Raw genomic sequence first — 20,187 nt, 5'->3', positions numbered from 1 at the left:
AGATTGAGACTAGCGAGAGTGACAGGTAACGCGGAAATTGTGATTTTAGAAATTTCTGATACATTTCCTATGTATTCATACTGATCTCTATCTACTTCTGTTCTGTTGTGAGCGAGAGTTAAGACACAACACAAATACAAGCTAAGCGAAAAGAATCTCCAAAAAATCAAGATGAAGAAACATGATGAAACATGTGAAACAAACAACATCGTGGAAGAAAAAACACTGTCTATCTTGTCAGATTCTGCAGGGATAGAAAAAGTTGCTTCTGAAGCGACATTTCCAGTTAGTCCACCGCCTTGTTTATTCTTGAGCTCTTTCTGATTGATAATATACTTCTGATGTTTATCAGTATCGATTTAATTTGTCTTATAGGATATTAGCACGGAAATCTCATCTCTCAATGACGAACTATCGAGGCTTCTTGAGAGTGTGCAGGTATTAATTGCTTGCCGTTTACTCAGATTTCATATTTATATCCATGTTTCTTATCTATTATCTCTATTTGTATGTCCAATTCAAAAAACATAGTACAAAAGCATAGAAGTAAGTTAAGTAACGCTTGGATCTTCTACCGGGCTAAAATATGGTATTGCCAGTTGTAGAAGTCATTAAATTTAGAGAGAAACCTCCATAGTTGCCTCTCTCTCTCTCTCTTAATCTAATGGTCACTACAACTGCAACATCATAACGAACCTATAGAAGATCCAAACAAGCTAGATAAAAAGTTTTCCCCGTAAACCTAGATGCATTACATGCCTTTGGATATTTTGTTAAGCTAGTTATCAATTACATTTGATGCATATATTACTGCAATTGTTTTTATGTTTCTCTGCAAATTTAGGTTTAAAATGAAAAAAAAGTTATGGTTCTCTGCATATATAACTGCATGATTTTCATGGTTTTGATTTTGTATTTTGACACAGGAGAAAAGATATTATTATTTTCTAAATTGAAAAATAATTTGAGATTAATTTTCATTTAACATCGACAAATCACAACCGATCATATCTATCATTTTAGAAATAATAATCACGATTAAGTTAAATATTTCTAATGATATGATTATCAATAACTTGAGATTAGTTTCCATTTAACATGAATCACAACGGTTCATATCTATCATTTTAGAAATAATCATGATTAAGTTAAATATTTCTAATATTTCTAATGATATGATTATCAATAATTTGATTGCTATACCTATATGGATGCCTTATGAAGTTGGATATTAATCTTGATATGGTTTTTATGGGCAAAGGCACTCCAACTAAAACTCTTGTTCAGTCACTTTGATGGAAATGGAGATAGGAAGAAATTATTGGAGTTACTACGTCTGAAGGCCATCGATGAACTGTTGAAGCGTGATGATTCTGCCAAGCTTGTGAAATCTCGAGGGAACAAGGAAGATGAAGGGAATAACTACCCAAAAGATGCTTTTCAAAGATTTATGGTAGTTATTAATATGTCATCTATAGACAAAAATTATTAGATTTTTTCATTAGAATTTTTTCAAATAAGATGAAATAAAATGAAAATCGGTTCATAAAAAACAAATAAAACATGATCAAATGCATTCCATTGTATTTCAGTATCTGAAACCATTTTTTACATCTTTAGTTTGAAATTACAATGGGATGGAACCAATTTGTTGCTGTTATAAATTTATATTTGAAAAATAATTTGATTTCATAGTTCACACCCAACATTCATTGAGTTTCTTGCATTTATATCAGGCAGACAGAGAAGACAGTCTTCCATTATCCCGGAATGATTTGACAAATGCCCTACTCGAAGACAAAGCTTTGAGCCGTAAGCATTTTCTACCCTTTGCAGTTGAGAGCGTGCTCGGTATTTCTCCACAACAACATGGGATTTTACTAGTGTCATGTGGTGGCCTCCTAAGTTACCTAGCAAAAAACTCTAGCACTCCATTTGAATTCCAGTTTGGAAAAACCACAGACAGTCCAGTACCGTCGCTATTAAGCTTTGAGGATGCAGTTTTTGCTTTCTTCCCAGAAATGGCACATATTGCAATGTTCATGATATTTTATATTCTGACTTGGATGCTGGTTTTGCCACTACAATTTGGAGTGCAGATATTTTTGGTGTTACTTTTGATTTCTGCACCCGTCTTTTATTTCCCCGAGCTGATACGAAAGGCAACAGCTTCAGGGATTCATGTAGCTTGCGGCAGCTCATTCAAGCCGTCTCTGATTGGGTTTACTTCTATAGGAGCTTTTGGCATTACCCTTATTTTTGGGTTAGTGGCATTGCTAGTGTTTTATTTGATTTGGAGGTTCGTATATGGAAGTAGACCAACAAGAGGTAAAGATATTGAAGTTAGCTTGGATGATTTTGTGTGCTGAAGACCACAATTTAGAAAACTTCTTTTCATTAGACTACTAAAGTGAAGATCTCACTTTAGTGTAATCTGTTTTTCATCAGAGTACTATAGTGAAGATCTCACTTTAGTATAGTCTGTTTTTCATGTATGTATTTGTATTATGGAATTTAATGAAAGAATTTCTCTTTTTAAATTCCCTTATTCCTTCTTCCAAATCGTCATAAAAGTTTGAAACATAAGACAGCTCACTAAATTTTTGAATAACTTAGAAAAAAAGTTGAGATAATCTCATGCCTTTCCGTGTAGAGAAACAACCCCTCACAGGAATCATGATCCATAATGTACTGTCTCAACTCAACCATGTGCACCTTTTCATTCAAATGTTTTAGGATGAATATATACAGAGATTCATGAAAGAATACATCAATTAGTGAATGCCGCAAAGAAGCACACCCTTTGGAAAATGATAACATGTATTTATGCATAATTCTGCTGACTTCAGGTGCTGGACATGAGAGTCTGACAGTTCATATCTAAATTTTGACACCAGCGTCGGGTGCTACATCGTGCCTAGGTGTGACCTGGGTGTTGTATGTTCAATGACCTGAATTCTTTCTTATTTTGTCTCTGGTTTGTTTGGACCTCTTAATATTTGAAATCCTGAAGACAAATTCAGGTTATATGAAAGTTATAAAAAAAAATTTCTTTCAATTTCTTGCATATTTCTGTTGAGATATGATATGATTTGGTTGAAATATGATCTGTTTTTTATATAATTATTAGGGTTAATATGTATTCATTAGGATTGCTTGTATATTGATTTATCTCTCTTATTAAAGGGATTCTCATTGAGACTATATGTAGGAACTTTTTGTGGAAAGGCAAGCATGATAAAACAAATAAGGCTCTAGTTGCGTGGGATCTTGTTTGTAACCCTAGAAGAGCAGGAGGACTGTGTATCACTTCCTTGAAGGAGTGGAATGTTGCCACTATGGGAAAGCTCTTTTGGAATATCCAAGCAAAGGCAGATAAGCTATGGGTTAAATGGGTCAATACATACTATTTAAAACAGCAAAATGCAATGGATTGGCAGAGTAAAAACTGCTCTTGGATACTGGCCAGTGTGTTCAAGTGCATGGACAGGATTAGGGGGACCAATGCTTGGGCTTCTGTTCTGAACAATGGTAAATATAAAACAGTATAATGATCTTCGTGGAAACAGAGAGAAAGTTACTTGGAAATATGTGATGTACCGGAACTTTGCTAAACCTCGGGCCAAGTTTATTCTGTGGTTGAGCTTATTGGATCGATTAAGTACCAAGGATAGATTGCTGAAGCATGGGAGTGCAATTGATGCTGGCTGTATTTTCTGCAGGGATATGGAAACTCTCCACCACTTATTCTTTGAATGCCAGATAACCAACCAAATTTGGCGCTTAGTTTTCCATCATATTGGTTATGACAGAAAACCCAGGGGTTGGACACAAGAGAAGGTATGGCTAAACATTGAAACTAGAAGGAAAGGATGGCATAGAGACTTGTTGAAAATTGCAATTGCTGAGTGTGTGTATGGTATTTGGAGACATCGAAATGCTGTGATTTTCAACCGGACTCAAGTGGACCCTCATCTTTGGAAGGCAATAGTTCATGATGTTCTTATTAGAGGTAGTTTCCAAAAGTCTATTAGGAATCATGTAAATGTTGAAACCATGAGTATCTCTCTTTAATGAAGATGTCTAGTATTTTGGATGCATAATGCATCACCTAGATCTTCGGATCGGTTGTAATTCATTGTTTTTGGCAATAAAATATTATCTTTATTCCAAAAAAAAAGGGATTCTCATTGTACTATTCTCAATATAAATAAGATATAAATAAGAAGCTGGGATCTAATCTCTCAAGTCATTCAGTATCAATTTCTTATTGTCAAGTTGGTCTAGACAGAAGAATTGATTGTTTGAATGCTTGATTGGTGGCTAAGGTTATACTCAGATTTTTGGTATTTGATTATAGCTTGCTTGGTTTTTATATCCTGAAAGGAATAGGAAGTTAGTTGGGAACCTAAATTATTTGATTAGCCGCCTCAGACAACTACCTATTCTAGAGGGAACAAGAGTGAATGCACCCCCAAAATGGTATAGAATCTTCCGCTTTTGCTTCTAATTTCGCAGGTAGGAGGTCGTAGTGGAGGACATCCTCAGTGCACTTATTGTAAGAGGTTTGGTCCTATCAAAGATAAGTGTTACTCTCTTATTGGCTTCCTAGAAAAATCAATAAACACAACTCAATCTATCGAAAGTGGAGAAGACTCTGAGCTGAGCAGAGAAGCATTAACCGAAATTTCCTAACAGGAATTCAAAATATATGATTTATTTTTTGTTTGTTGCATACTATTGAGCTTGCCAGAGTAGATCATAATCTGCATCACCTGTTCTGGAATGTGATTAATCTCATATTTTATAAAACAGTACCCGATCCTTGATTCGGAGTATCATTTGCAGAATACTATTAGGGAAGGGGATTTGATACAGATTCCTTGGTTAAATTAGGTGTTAGGAGTGTTGATAGTTTCATTTGATGCTCCTCAGGTGACAACACTAGAGATGTTTAGTCTTCTCCTTGCTCATGCAAATAATTAAGCAGACAAAGTTCTAATATGATGATATGAATATGACTTACAATATTAGCAAAGTTAATAGCTAAGAATAGAACTGCTATAATATGGAAAGGAAAATCCAGCAACAGATCTCACAGCAGATCAGATGGAATATGGTACTTCTTACAGCTGCTAATTACAAACTTAAAGGCTAGAAAAAACACTGATATCAAAATAAACACACACACACACATTCATATAATTGTTTGAGCTGACAGCTTATTAGCATCTTTATTCATATCGCTTCATTTGGAAGTTGCTTTTCTCCAAAAGCATACCACCACATGAAAACTCCTCCGATTAATGTAACAAAAACTTCGATCATTGGGTTAGCTGATTGAAGATGCATCAAAACGATCCAAAAGATAAGCATAGCTTTCTGCGTCCGAGTGAATACTGCACCAACAAGAATCATTGCAGCTACAACACAAACAAGCACCATAAAACCGAACAACCCGAGCAAGGACGGCCAGATGGAAAGGCGGTGATCGTGTTCTTTTTGCAGTTGCTGGACACTGATACTTGATAATAGGCTTGTCCATATGTTGTAGAAAATACCTAGAAAGACAGTAGTTGAAACTACAAATGATGAATTACATCCCACGATTTCCTTACGTAACTGCTGATTGTACTTGTAGGTATAGTCTTGCTGAAGCTTTGTATCTCTTGGTGCGTATGTAGTGTACCAATGCAGTTCCGAAGTCAGTTCGTGCAGCCAATCCAAACCAAACACAGGAGCAACACATGATCCATTGTTATCCAGGTGAGAGGACCTGTTTCCAGTAATGCTATTTTGCGTCACTTTTTTCAAGCAAGTTCTTTCGATCTTACTTCCAACGAATGCTGTAAAACTGATTGGTGAACACTCTTTTAAAGCACTCAGGAAATCAAACTGTATCGCATGAAACAACATAAATAAATAAATAATAATCGCATTTCATATAGCATATTTGATTGTAAGCCGGATTATGCTACTCTTCATCTTTAGAATGAAAAATTCACATAGAATAGAACTACTAATGGAATGATAAATCTCATATCAGTATCAGAATCATTAAAACATTACAAAACAAATAAGCGTAAGATATTTGGGACAAAAAACAATTAGATTCGAAGGTGAATAAGATAAGTTACCAAATTATCTTCATTGTAGGAAGAATGGTTATGAGGAAAACGAGCCGCTTGGTGAAGGGGTGAAACGATTCTACTACAAACCAGTTGCTCATCGTCTTCAAGCTTGTTGTCATGTGGAGTTTGAAGAACCATCTTGAGCATAAATGATGAAATTGAGCTGGATCAACACAGAATTATCAAATATGGTTTCAATTTCCACAACAAAGGAAATTAGTTAATGCGAAAGGAGTACTGCAGAGAAATGAGTGTTAACAAACAAGGCTAATTCAAAGTAAAAGACGCGTTGATGTGAACATGATGAAGGAAATTTCAGTGGAAGACAAAGGTGGATATTTTGTTGTTGATGTGAACATGATGAAGGAAATTTCGGTGTAACAAAGGTTGATATTTTGTTGTTGACGTGAACATGATGAAGGAAATTTCACTGATGGATATTTTGTTGTAGTCTGTAGCTGGTGAGACTGAGACTAGCGAGAGTGATGGTAACGGTAACGCGTAAATTATGATTTTAGAAATTTATGTTACATTTCCTCTGTATTCATACTGATCGCTATCTACTTCTTTTCTGTTGTGAGTGAGAATTAAGACATCACAAGTACAAGCTAAGAGAAAAGAATCTCGAAAAAATCAAGATGGAGAAACAGGATGAAACGGTTGAAACAAACAACATCATTGAAGAAAAAACACTGTCTGTCTTGTCAGATTCTTCTGAGATAGAAAAAGTTGCTTCTGAAACGACACTTACGGTGAGTCTTTCACCTTGTTTATTCTTGTGCTCTTTCTGATTGATAATATACTACTGGTGTTTATCAGTATCAATTTAGTTTGTCTAATAGATTATTAGCACGGAAAGCTCATCTTTCGATGACATACTATCGAGGGTTCTTGAGAGTGTGCAGATATTAATTGCTTATCGTTTACTCAGATTTCATATTTAGTATGTCCAATTCAAACAACATTGTACAAAAGCATTGAAGTAAGTTAAGTAATGATTAGACTGCATATATAACTGCATGATTTTCATGGCTCTCTGATTTTTTATTTTTACACAGAAGAATATATATATATATATATATATATATATATATATATATATATATATATATATATATATATATATATATATATATATATATATATATATATATATATATATATATATATATATATATATTTTTTAAATTAAAAATAATTTGAGATTAATTTTGATTTAACATCGACGAATCACAACCATTCATATATATCATTTTAGAAATAATCATGATTAAGTTAAATATTTCAAATATTATAAAAATTTTGATTGCTGTAACTATATGCATCCCTTATAAAGTTGGATATTAATCTTGATATGGTTTTTATGGACAAAGGCACGCCAATTAGAATGTATGTTTAGTCACCTTGATGAAAATTGAGATGGGAAGATATCCCTGGCTGAGTTACGACAATGCCTGGAGGCCATCGGTGTGGAGTTATCGGAACAGGAACTAGTGGCAATTCTAGACCCATACTATGGTGGTGGACTGTTGGAGCATGATGATTTTGTCAAGCTTGTGGAATCTCAGGGGAACAAGGGAGTTGAAGGGAATAACTACTCAAAAGATGCTTATTTTCGGGTTAGTGGCATTGATAGTGTTTTAAAATAAGATGAAATAAAATGAAGATTGGTTCATAAAAAAGAAATGAAACTTGATAAAATGCATTCCATAGTATTTCATTATCTGAAACCATTTTTTACATCTTTAATTTGAAATTACAATAGGATGGAACCAATTTTTTACTCTTATAAATTGATATTTGAAATATAGCTGCAATAATTTGATTTCACGGTTCTATGTAAATATATAGGTCTTTGACGTTTGGGCTAGGAATCAACGAATGAGAAATCATAAGCATGCACTTTTCTGGAGCTTCAGGGATTCATGTAGCTTGCGGCAGCTCATGATTGGGTTTACTGCTTTAGGAGCTTTTGGAATTACCCTTATTTTTGGGTTAGTGGCATTGCTAGTGTTTTATTTGATTTGGAGGTTCGTATATGGAAGGAAACCAACAAGAGGTAAAGATATTGAAGTTAGCTCGGATGACTTGTTGTTTCTGATATCAAATGTTTGAGTGACCTTATTATAGTTTTTGTGTAGAGAAATTTTTTTAAGTACATTTCTTCTGTTTTTTGTATGTAAAAGTATCTCTAATGAGAAAACAGAAAAACCTTTTCAGGTTGCATTATAAATATTACAAAACTGGGTAGGAGTGTGTTGGTTTATGGTGTAAATGAAAGTGTTAACAGCAGAGATATAGGAAAAATACGTAGGTGAAAGGAATGGGAATTTGATTCTTTTATTTGCTGAAACAAAACATTTATAGGGTTTTAACCCATGAGTCATGACACAACCACATCACCACTAAACTAGGAAGTGGGATAAACAGAATCTGTCACATCTCCACTAAATAAGGAAGTGGAATAACTAAAACTACTTTCTCTCCTAAAATGTAGGAACCACTTACTGACTAATAATTTAAAATACTGAAACATAAACTGAAACTTAAATAGCCACGTAATGCAGTCCAAAAGCAATAATTAACACTCCTCCTTGCTTTAGGATCTGCAAACTCTAATTTTCTGCCTTAAAAACTCAAACTTGCCGACAGGAAGTGGCTTTGTAAACAAATCTGCTAATTGATCCTCTGACCTGCAGTAAATCAAAGTCACTTCTCCGTTTTGCTGCATTTCTCTTAAGAAATAGAGCTTGATGTTAAAATGTTTAGTCTTCCCATGACAAACCGGATCCTTTGAAATTGCAATCGTTGCTTGGTTGTCAATAAAAACTTCAGTTTTATGATTCTATTGGAGATGTAAATCACACAAAATCTTCTTTAACCATAAAACTTGATTTACAGCTGCATTTGCTGCTATGAATTCAGCTTCTGCAGTTGATTGTGCTACTGTCTCCTGCTTCTTTGTGCACCATGAAAAAACTCCAGAGCCTAGACTGAAACAATAACCGGAAGTGCTTTTCATGTCATCAATGGATCCAGCCCAGTCACTATCTGAGAATCCATACAACTTGAAGTTTTGGCAGCTCTCAAATTTGACACTGTAATCAACAGTACCTTTGACATATCTCAATATTCGTCTTGCGGCTACTAAATGCATTTCACTAGCACAATGCATAAATCGGGAGAGGAGACTTACCGCAAATAAAATGTCTGGCCTTGTTGCAGTAAGACACATTAAGCAGCCAATCAAACTCCGGTAATATCCTTCATCAACTTTATCAGCACCGTCTTCCTTGCTCAACTTCTCTTTTTGGTTCATTGGTGTACAAACAGCTTTACACTCCTCCATTTGGAATTTTTTCAATATTTCCTTTGCATATTTTTTCTGGAAGATGAAAACTTCATTAACATTTTGTTTGATCTCAATTCCAAGAAAATAGCTCATAAGACCAAGATCCGTCATTTCAAAAGCTTGCATCATTTCTTGTTTGAATTGCTCAACCAACCTTGTATCATCTCCGGTCACTAAAAGATCATCAACATATAAGGAAACTATGAGAATATTTTTTCCCTTATGTTTCACATAAAGAGTGGACTCGGATAAGCTTTTTACAAAGCCTATGCTCAATAAGTGGTCATTTATCTTGCTGTACCAAGCCCTTGGTGCTTGTTTTAACCCATAAAGGGCCTTTTTGCGCAAATACACTTTATCTTCTTCACCTTGCACCAAAAAACCTTCTGGCTGCTCCACATATATCTCTTCTTGTAAAATTCCATTTAGAAAAGCTGACTTGACATCCAATTGAAATACTTTCCAGCCCTTTTGAGCAGCAACTGCTAACACCAATCTAATTGTATCTAATCTAGACATAGGTGCAAAAGTGTCAGAATAATCAACGCCAAAAATTTGTGCATACCCTTTAACGACGAGTTTGGCCTTGTATTTATTGATTGAGCCATCAGCATTAAGCTTTGTTCTGAAAATCCATTTAACACCAATGACCTTTCTATCTCGAGGCTTTTCAACCAGCTCCCATGTTTTATTTTTTTGTATCATTGACATCTCCTCCTCCATTGCATTTTTCCATTTCGGATCTTTTAGAGCTTCCTCACAGCAAGCAGGTTCACATATTGCTACATTACATCTTTGATAGATGTCTGATAGCAACCTTGTGCCTCTAATGGAAGGATCATCTTCTAATTCATCCAGACACAACTCAGTTGTTTGCTTTTCCGGGTTAGTATCTTCAATATTGATGAGCGAACCAACTGTTCTTTGTGGATTCTTCCAATCCCATTGCTGATCTTCATTGCAGTGCACATCTCTAGTGATAGTCATCTTCCCGGTTTGAGGATGATACACTTTGTAGGCTTTTGAAACTGAACTATATCCCACAAAAATACCCGGAATTGCTTTCTTGTCAAGTTTGTCGCGCTTAACCTTTGGAACATGTACAAAACAAACACAACCAAACACTTTAAGAAAGGTTAGTGAAGGCTTATACCCATACCAAGCTTCAAAAGGAGTTTTATCTTTCAAAGCCTTTGTTGGAAGTCGATTTTGTAGAAAAACTGTCGTGTTTGCCGCTTCTGCCCAAAACTGTTTAGGTAATTCCTTCTCATGCAACATACATCTAGCCATCTCCATTACCGATCGATTTCTCCTTTCACTAACTCCATTTTGCTCTGGAGTATAAGGAGCTGTCAATTGATGTTCAATTCCAGCCTCTTCGCAAAATAAATTAAATTTTGTTGATGTGTACTCCTTGCCATTATCAGACCATAGAAATTGAATCTTTGAGCCACTTTGAATTTCCACCATTTTCTTGAACTTGACAAAAACTCCAGCAACTTCATGCTTGAACTTCAAAAAATAAATCCAACACATTCTCGTAAAGTCATCTATAAAAAGAATGAAGTATAGGCTACCATTTAATGATGGAGTTCTTTGAGGTCCTGCAACATCTGTGTGAATGAGTTGCAGCTTTTGAGTAGCTCTCCAAACTGCTTTGGGAAATGGATTTCTGTTTTGTTTCCCAAACTGACAAGCATCACAGTTTGGTAAATGATCAGAAAGTGTTGGTATATCTTTATTCTTCATCTTCAACATTCTTTGAATATGACAATGACCGAGTCGCTTATGCCAAAGTTCAGTGGGACTGACTAGAGTGAAATAGGCAGTCTGCTCCTCCTCCTCAATTGGATCAAATGAGAAGCTTTTACCTCTCATTTTGACCCTGAAAATCTCTCGGCCAGTGGTGTCAAAGATAAGACAAAGTTGATTTTCAAAAGATACTTTAAATCCCTTTTCTATCAATTGACCAACACTGAGCAAATTTTGGTCAATATCAGGCACATAAAGAACATCAGATACGGTTTTTATACCTGATCTCGTTGAAATCACAACAGTTCATTTTCCTTTTGCAGAAATGTAGCCACCATTGCCAATTCTGACTTTTGTGATTTGAGTAGGCTTCAAATCTTTGAAGAGAGTTTTATCATATGTCATGTGGTTTGTACAACCACTGTCAATCAGCCAACATTCTGAATTTCTCATAGTTGAAGAACACATTGCCACAAAAATTTGATCTTCTTCATCTGGCTTAACAACCTGGGCATTGACTTCAAGTTGTTGAGATTTTCCTTTGCACACCACAGCTTCATGTCCAACCTGATTGCACTTGTTGCACTTTGCGTCTGGCCTTCTCCAACATCGGAACGGTGGATGGCCCAATTTTCCACAGTGCTCACAAGGTGGATAACTTCTCCTCTTACCTTTGTCTCTATTTTGGTTATTTGGAGTACTTCCTACTTCATGATGCTTGGCTGGTAGAGCACCTTCAACCACATGATCTTGTCTCATAAGCCTCCATTGCTCCTGAGCTTGCAAGGCATGTAACACTCCTGCTAAGGTGATTTTGGACAGATCCTTCGTGTTCTCTAAGGTGGTTATTGATGCTTCGTATCTCTCCGGAACTGTAACCAGGATTTTTTCTACAATTCTGGAATCAGTAAATTTAGTTCCGAGTAATCTAACCTTGTTTGCAATGGAGAGTAACTTATCTGAGTATTCTTTGATTGTCTCAGACTCTTTCATCCTTTGCATCTCGAATTCCCTCATCAAGTTGAGCACTTGCATGCCTCGAATCCTCTCATCCCCAGCGTATTCTTCCTTCAAATAGTCCCATATTGCTTTTGGTGTTTTGAAGGTCATGATTCTGGTGAAGATTATTGGTGAAACACCAGCGAAGAGACATGATCTCGCCTTTGCCTTCCTGGTTTTTTTCTCTTTGTGAATTTTTATTTGAGCCATAGTCGGATTTGCTGGCAGCGGAGGAACTTCATAATCCTCTTCCACGGCTTCCCAAAGGTCCAATGCTTCCAGATAAGACTCCATTTTAACTACCCAAAGGTCATAGTTGTCTCCATCAAAGATGGGAGGAGCAATACGTGAGAAACTTACTTCAGCTTCCATTTTCACAGGTCCCGTAAGAAGATAGCTCTGATACCAATTTGTTGGTTTATGGTGTAAATGAAAGTGTTAACAGCAGAGATATAGGAAAAATACGTAGGTGAAAGGAATGGGAATTTGATTCTTTTATTTGCTGAAACAAAACATTTATAGGGTTTTAACCCATGAGTCATGACACAACCACATCACCACTAAACTAGGAAGTGGGATAAACAGAATCTGTCACATCTCCACTAAATAAGGAAGTAGAATAACTAAAACTACTTTCTCTCCTAAAATGTAGGAACCACTTATTGACTAATAATTTAAAATACTGAAACATAAACTGAAACTTAAATAGCCACGTAATGCAGTCCAAAAGCAATAATTAACAGAGTGTTAGCAATACAGTTTTAATTGTTTTTTTAGACAAACAATTATTTGACTCAAAAGATAAAATCATACGCGCAGTACCAAAAAAGCCTATTAGACAATGTTTTTTGTTGTTGTTTTAGACAGTTTTTAAGCGCTATCGATTTTGACTGTTGTAAGCATATACATCAGTGTTGTCTTATGTCATATTTAAATATCACTTTTTCCACGGTAAATAATGATCGCAAGAGTTAAAATCGTATCACTGATTTTTTCACTAACTGAGTAGTAGTCACGGGCTAGCCTTGGTGCATTGCAAGAAAACCATTCACTTGAAGTGAGTGGAGACACTACGAGATTGTGTTTAATTGTACTATTATATATTGTGTGAATTAGTGACGCCACAAAGAAGCTGATAGAGAGTATTTAGTTATATTTTTAATATTTTTAGTTTAATTAGAATTATTAATTTAAGGTTTTATATTAGTTGGTATTTTAGTTCAATTGTTATTGAATTGGGCTTCCACTAGTATTTGGGCATTTTAGTTATTGGCCCATTAGTAACATTATATATGTAGTGTCATTGACACATTAAAAATCAATCAATGAAAAATCAAAGTTTATTTTATCTTTTATTCTCTTAGCTTGTAGTGTTCTTCCCCTTTAGTTAGAAAACCCTAGTTTTATAGTGTTGATAGGATTAGCTTCTTATCAATTGGTGCTTTCATCCATGTACTCAAATCCTCCTGTGGATTATTTTTATCACACACCTTCATATCATCCATGGAGTATTCCTCCCAACTATCCCACAAACCCCTCTTTTGCTTCTCCTACCACATCTTCATTTCCATCTTTTCCATGGGAGCTTTTTACACCTTATTACACTCATGGTTCATCATCCCCAAAATTGTATTTGAATCACGGATATTCACCGCATCATCATTCACATCTTCAGCAGCACCACCACTACAACACTTCCACCCATATGGGTAGTTACTACCCAGAAGCTACGTATCACTTTCACTGTCCAGAAACTACCTATCGTACTCGTATTAGAAGAGATTTTGCAAAACATTTCCAAGTCTCTCACCCACGTTTCAAGAAATCAACCAAACAAACTCCAAAACCGCCATTGAAAGACAATAAATCAGTTTCTAATCATAAACCACAACCGCGATCGTTCAACCGAAGCAAGAGCATGGGCGGTGGAAGATCCAACAACAGCGGAAACATCCGTGGAAACCCTAAATTCCGAAACAGAGTTTCTGTCGATAGAGAATTCCTTTTCGTTGAAGGTGGATTCTTATCCGATTGGAACCCTTCCTTCTCCAACCGCAATTTGGGTAGCAAAGGTATTTTCAATCGCACTACTGATGATGATAGTGTTTCGTCTTTTGATTATCTCATAGAGAAAGTAGTGTTTCTTCTCGGAACTTCGAACGGGTTTTTATCACTTAATGATGTCGAGAGTACTGTTGTGGTACATGAGACGCAGGAATCGGTTAAAGCTAAATCAATCGATGAATTAACGAAGTCGAAGAATGTGCAAGAGAATTTTGAAGGGGAGTGGTCTGTGATTGATGCACATCTTATTCATGCTATGAAGTTTTCTGTCTCCCCTTTTGTGCGTGTTCCTGTTCAGTGTAAGGTTGCAGATCTTCCTAAGCTTGTGGAAGGTCTCAAACATCTTGCCGGAGAGCTTCATCTTGAAATCTGTTTGAAGGACTTGCAGGATGATTTCATGGGTGGAGCTGAAATTATCAAACAAATGTTTGAACCAACTCACCATCTGTTTGATGAAACACCGGAACGAGACACTGCCAGAGTCTTGGCTGCAGAGGAGTTGCGCATCATCGCCATGACCTACTATCCAGGTCCCTTCAACGACGACAAGTTTCATGTTGATGTCGATTTTTTGGTCCCTCCAAAATCACCGGATTTCAATCTTGACTATGCCAATAGCGTCATGCCTCCACCAGCTCCTACCACTCTTATATCCCTTGATATGGGTGCACTTATTGCTGGAGCAAAATACCGGGGAGAATTCGAAGATAGGCTGAAAGCTGTTATTAAAGAAGTAACAGAATCTGATGGCCAAACTATCCTTTTCATTGATGAGATTCATACAGTTGTTGGAGCAGGTGCTACAAATGGTGCCATGGATGCTGGTAATCTCTTAAAGCCCATTCTTGGTAGAGGAGAGCTTCGGTGTATTGGTGCGACAACACTTGATGAGTATCGAAAGTATATCGAGAAAGACCCAGCACTAGAACGTCGTTTCCAACAAGTATATGTTGATCAACCTACTGTTGAAGATACAGTTTCAATACTAAGGGGGCTGCGGGAAAGATACGAGCTACATCATGGAGTCCGGATTTCTGACGGCGCACTTGTGGAAGCTGCAATTCTCTCAGATCGATATATCAGTGGGAGATTTTTGCCTGATAAAGCTATTGATTTGGTTGATGAAGCAGCTGCCAAATTGATAGTGGAAATCACTTCAAAACCTATTGTACTTAATGAGATTAATCGGTCGGTCCTTAAACTAGAGATGGAGAGACTCTCTCTAATGAATGATACAGACAAGGCTTCTAAAGATAGGCTAAATCGTCTTCAAGCAGAGCTATCTCTCTTAAAAGATAAACAAGCTGAGCTGACTGAACAATGGGAGCATGAAAAGACTGTAATGACTTCGATTCAATCAATCAAAGAAGAGATAGACAGAGTGAATCTTGAGATCCAACAGGCTGAGCGGGAGTATGATCTAAACCGTGCGGCTGAATTGAAATATGGCAGCCTAAATTCCTTGCAACACCAACTTGAGAGTGCAGAAAAAGAGTTAGATGAATATATGAACTCCGGAAAGTCTATGCTGAGAGAGGAAGTTACAGGAAATGATATTTCTGAAATTGTAAGCAAGTGGACCGGCATTCCTATTTCAAAACTTCAACAATCGGAGAAGGAGAAGTTGTTGTATTTAGAGGAAGTTCTTCATAAACGTGTTGTAGGTCTTTCAGATCCTCACCGTCCGATTGCTAGCTTCATGTTTATGGGACCTACAGGTGTAGGAAAGACCGAGCTGGCTAAAACACTAGCTTCCTACATGTTCAATACAGAGGAAGCACTTGTGAGAATTGATATGAGCGAATACATGGAAAAGCATGTAGTTTCAAGATTGATTGGAGCACCGCCTGGATATGTTGGGGGAGGGCAGCTTACCGAAATAGTTCGCCGTAGACCTTACGCTGTTATTCTATTTGATGAGATTGAGAAGGCACACTCTGACGTCTTCAATGTATTCCTTCAAATTTCGGATGATGGAAGAGTAACCGACTCACAAGGTCGAACAGTGAGTTTTACCAACACTGTTACCATTATGATCTCAAATGTTGGATCACAGTACATTCTCAACACAGATGACGACACTGCACCTAAGGAGTTGGCTTATGAAACCATAAAGCAGCGGGTAATAGACGCTGCAAGATCTATCTTTCGCCCCGAGTTCATGCATAGAGTTGATGAATATATTATTTTCCAGCCTCTCGACCGTGAGCAAATAAATAGCATTGTCAGAATACAGTTGGATCGTGTGCAGAAGAGAATAGTCGGTCGCAAGATGAAAATCCGTGTGACAGATGCTGCCGTCGAACTTCTCGGAAGCTTAGGATATGACCCTAGTTATGGAGCTAGACCAGTGAAGAGAGTGATTCAGCAAAATGTGGAGAATGAACTTGCAAAGGGTATTCTGAGAGGAGAATTTAAGGATGTGAAGCATTCTGGCCCAACCAAATTGGTTCTTTACTTCACTGGAGCTACCAATATTCTATATACTTTTGGTGGACATGCTGTTACAGTGGAAATTATGCATGCAATGTGGAAGCCACGGAAGTTTAAGATGATATATCTAATTGCAACTCTATTTGTGATGACATTAACCTTGCCATCAGCAGCTGCAGTATATTGGGCATTTGTTCTAAAAGTGGTGAAGCAGTGTGTGGGCACTGAAGGTGTGGAAGAAGCTGAGTATATTAGACTTGGGAGACATCATCCGTTTAAGCAATGAGATCCGGGAGTTATTTTAGAACCTTGAGGACAAGGTTCAAGTGAACCCCGCGGCAATGATAGAGAGTATTTAGTTATATTTTTAATATTTTTAGTTTAATTAGAATTATTAATTTAAGGTTTTATATTAGTTGGTATTTTAGTTCAATTGTTATTGAATTGGGCTTCCACTAGTATTTGGGCATTTTAGTTATTGGCCCATTAGTAACATTATATATGTAGTGTCATTGACACATTAAAAATCAATCAATGAAAAATCAAAGTTTATTTTATCTTTTATTCTCTTAGCTTGTAGTGTTCTTCCCCTTTAGTTAGAAAACCCTAGTTTTATAGTGTTGATAGGATTAGCTTCTTATCAGAAGCATACCCTTTGGAACGTGAAAAATTGTGTTCCTGCATAATTCTGCTAATGTCAGGTGCCGGACATGAGAGCTCGAGTGCTCATTATACAAATTTTGACAGCAGACAGCATGCTACATCTGCGCGGAAGGTGCTGGACTGTGGCAATGGACACGACACCCGAGAGTCTTAGAGCTAAGTACCTGAAATACATACATAGTACCAGTAAAAAACCACACAAAATGCAATAATCTACTCTAAAACAGGTGCGAATCGAGCTAATAAAATTATGCATTTTGCATGTTATCACCTTTGCCTATATGTTGACAATTTGCTAATCATTGGAAGTTGTGAGAAGGAAATTGAAGATTTCAAACTCGATCTAATGAAGGATTTTGAGACGAATGATCTTATCCACATGTAGTAGGGAATCGTTGATGCATCAAAAACAATATGCAAGTGAGATAGTCATGAGAATTGAGACGGAGCACTACAATTCTGCAACAACACTAGTTGAGCCAAAATTTTCAATTGACAAAGGACTCAAATGAATGAGACATTGATCCAACACAATGCACAAGGCTCATTGGATCACTAAGGTATCTTTGTTACAAAAGATTTAACCTTGCATATAGTGTAGGTATGGTAAGTAGATTCATGCAAAAGGCAGCAAAGTTGTCACATCTAGCAACCTGCACAAAGAGGATACTAAAGTACCTTAGAGGCACATTGGATCATGACATTTTATTTCCATCAGCGGGCAAATGGAAAGAGCGCATGCTTGTTGGATACACTAATTTCAACTGATGTGGTGATATTGATGATAAAAAATAAATAGCCTGTTATGTGTTCGTTCTAGGTGGTGCACCAATACTTTGGAGCTCGGGAAAGGAGCATGTGGTGGCTTTTTCCTCATGTGAAACATAGTACATTACATCATCACTATCTACTTGTCAAACTATATGGTTAGTGAATTTAATTGATGAAATTAAAGGTCAATATTATGGAGCCATGACCAGGAAATTTGACAAAATATATGCCATGAATCTGGCTAAAAATCCTGTTGCACATGACATGAGCAAACATATAGATACGAGATTCAACTATCTTAGGGAGCAAGTTAGCTACGAAGCACGAACATCTCGAAAACGACCCTGACATCGACACGGCGACACCGATAATAATTTGAAAAAATCAATAAATTAAATGTAATCACAAATATCGGTAAAGGTGTTTGACCTCGACACAGACACAGACACGCATTTTTCTGAGGTGTCGGTGCTACATTGCAAGTTAGCAATAAAAGATAATATCTAGAACATTAAAGGAGTTAGGGCCAAGTTGCAAACATCGTGACAAAGACATTGCAAATAGAGGTGTTTAAGAAGTTTAATAGGTGTAAAGTGTTTGGCCACAATAAATTAGATGGCGTATTAAATGTAATTCATTAGTGCTAAACTTGTAGTTACTTAAAATACAAAGAATGATTGGTGTTTGGTAAATTTTTGTTTTAACAAGTTATTTATGACAATTAGAGGTGTGTAGTTAGTTAGAGTTTTGTCGATGCCTTGTAATGCAAGTAACAACTATATATACCCTTGTATTATGATTATTAATAGTTAGTGAAAGTGTGCTTCATTCCCTCTTCACAATCTTCATCTCTTTCAATCTATTTCAAAGGTGCAACATATGTGTATAAAGTTGAATCCAACTCATGTGCATCATTCATGTGTTTGTGATTGAGTGCTTTGCTTGAGTTTAGTTCCAATAAATGTCTCTTAAGACCATGACCATTGACTTATTTTTCTTGACGTTTCCTCAAACTCAATCAACATATCTAGAAAAGTCGTTAAAACCAAACAATGCTCTTTCCTCCTCCATCACTAGAAGTCAACTTATTTTGGGAAAAGTTTGAGTGTTTTTTAGGAGGGGTAGGAGAATAATTGGGAGTGTATGAGATATAACTTTTTTTCAAAAAAATGTGGCTTCTCTGAGCCCACCCATAACCCTAAGGTATTTAATGAAACAGTGTAATACTGTGCAAGTAGCATTTAAAAGGTTAGCAAAAGCATTAAACGCGTGGCAGGAAGAAGTGCTTAAATAAATAGTGCGGTTGCAAAAGAATTAAACGCGTCGCAGGAAGTGCTTAAATAGTGCGGACCCACACACATGAGAAATATTGTGTGTTCCAATTCACAACACACAAACTTCAACATTCATTTCAAATATCAATGCCCCACCATTATACCTATTGGCTTTCTCCTTCATTATGCTTCTTAGCACTACTATCTTACTTTTATTCAAAGCTTAGTAAATTCAATTTACATATCCACTACTACAACGTTCTAGTAATACTTTGTAAAAAAGTCTCAACTGTAATTGATTATTCATTATTAACATTTCATTAACCACTATCTCCAACTTGGGTGGAAGTATTATCATTGTTTGTTTGCATATTTACTTATCTCACCAAATACTATATGTTGTTTACATTTACTTAATTACTACACTAAATCTCAACATTGATGATCTGAAAAGAAAAAAAATCATTAAGGCCAACGTCATTTGATGAATGTTTTTTTATAGACACCCTCTCTTATTGTTTTTGGGTTTTACATACATAATTTTTATAAAATTAATATTGGCTCTTCAATTATTATATTTGATCTATAAATCAGTTTGCACGTCATGAGAAGGTAACAATCTTTAATTTCCAATTTTTCTCTACTTATCTCAAACCTTAAAATGATTTGGGCGTTAGAGTGTTAATCATGCAAGTATACTCGTCTGCCGTAAAGGAGATCATATCCACCAAGATCAATGATTATCAAC

General features: G+C 36.2%; 2 protein-coding genes across 3 annotated transcripts; both read left to right on the top strand.

Annotated features, from left to right (window-relative positions):
- Positions 1-7: 7 nt before the first annotated feature.
- Positions 8-2,505, top strand: LOC131629364 (uncharacterized). 2 transcript variants are annotated; one of them, XM_058900152.1, is made up of 4 exons: positions 12-285; positions 376-438; positions 1,262-1,453; positions 1,737-2,505. In XM_058900152.1, exons 1-4 carry the CDS (start codon positions 172-174, stop codon positions 2,367-2,369), a joined length of 1,002 nt encoding a protein of 333 aa, XP_058756135.1. In that variant the 5' UTR covers positions 12-171; the 3' UTR covers positions 2,370-2,505. The 2 variants fall into 2 exon arrangements, with proteins under 2 accessions (XP_058756136.1, XP_058756135.1); XM_058900153.1 differs by lacking the exon at positions 376-438 and having other exon boundaries at positions 8-285.
- Positions 2,506-14,714: 12,209 nt separating this feature from the next.
- On the top strand, positions 14,715-17,017 carry LOC131629378 (chaperone protein ClpB3, chloroplastic-like). The gene has a single exon (XM_058900169.1). It carries the CDS (start codon positions 14,723-14,725, stop codon positions 17,015-17,017), a length of 2,295 nt encoding a protein of 764 aa, XP_058756152.1. The 5' UTR covers positions 14,715-14,722.
- The last annotated feature ends 3,170 nt before the right edge of the window (positions 17,018-20,187 follow it).

Source organism: Vicia villosa, unplaced genomic scaffold, assembly GCF_029867415.1.
Source record: "Vicia villosa cultivar HV-30 ecotype Madison, WI unplaced genomic scaffold, Vvil1.0 ctg.000561F_1_1, whole genome shotgun sequence".
NCBI lineage: Eukaryota > Viridiplantae > Streptophyta > Magnoliopsida > Fabales > Fabaceae > Vicia > Vicia villosa.
This window is presented reverse-complemented; position numbering and strand designations above follow the sequence as displayed.

Coding starts and splice junctions, on each gene's coding strand:
- LOC131629364 (XM_058900152.1), top strand. CDS start 172: ATGAAGAAACATGATGAAACATGTGAAACAAACAACATCGTGGAAGAA. Junction 286..375: donor CTTCTGAAGCGACATTTCCA/GTTAGTCCACCG, acceptor TTTGTCTTATAG/GATATTAGCACGGAAATCTC. Junction 1,454..1,736: donor ATGCTTTTCAAAGATTTATG/GTAGTTATTAAT, acceptor CATTTATATCAG/GCAGACAGAGAAGACAGTCT.
- LOC131629378 (XM_058900169.1), top strand. CDS start 14,723: ATGTTTGAACCAACTCACCATCTGTTTGATGAAACACCGGAACGAGAC.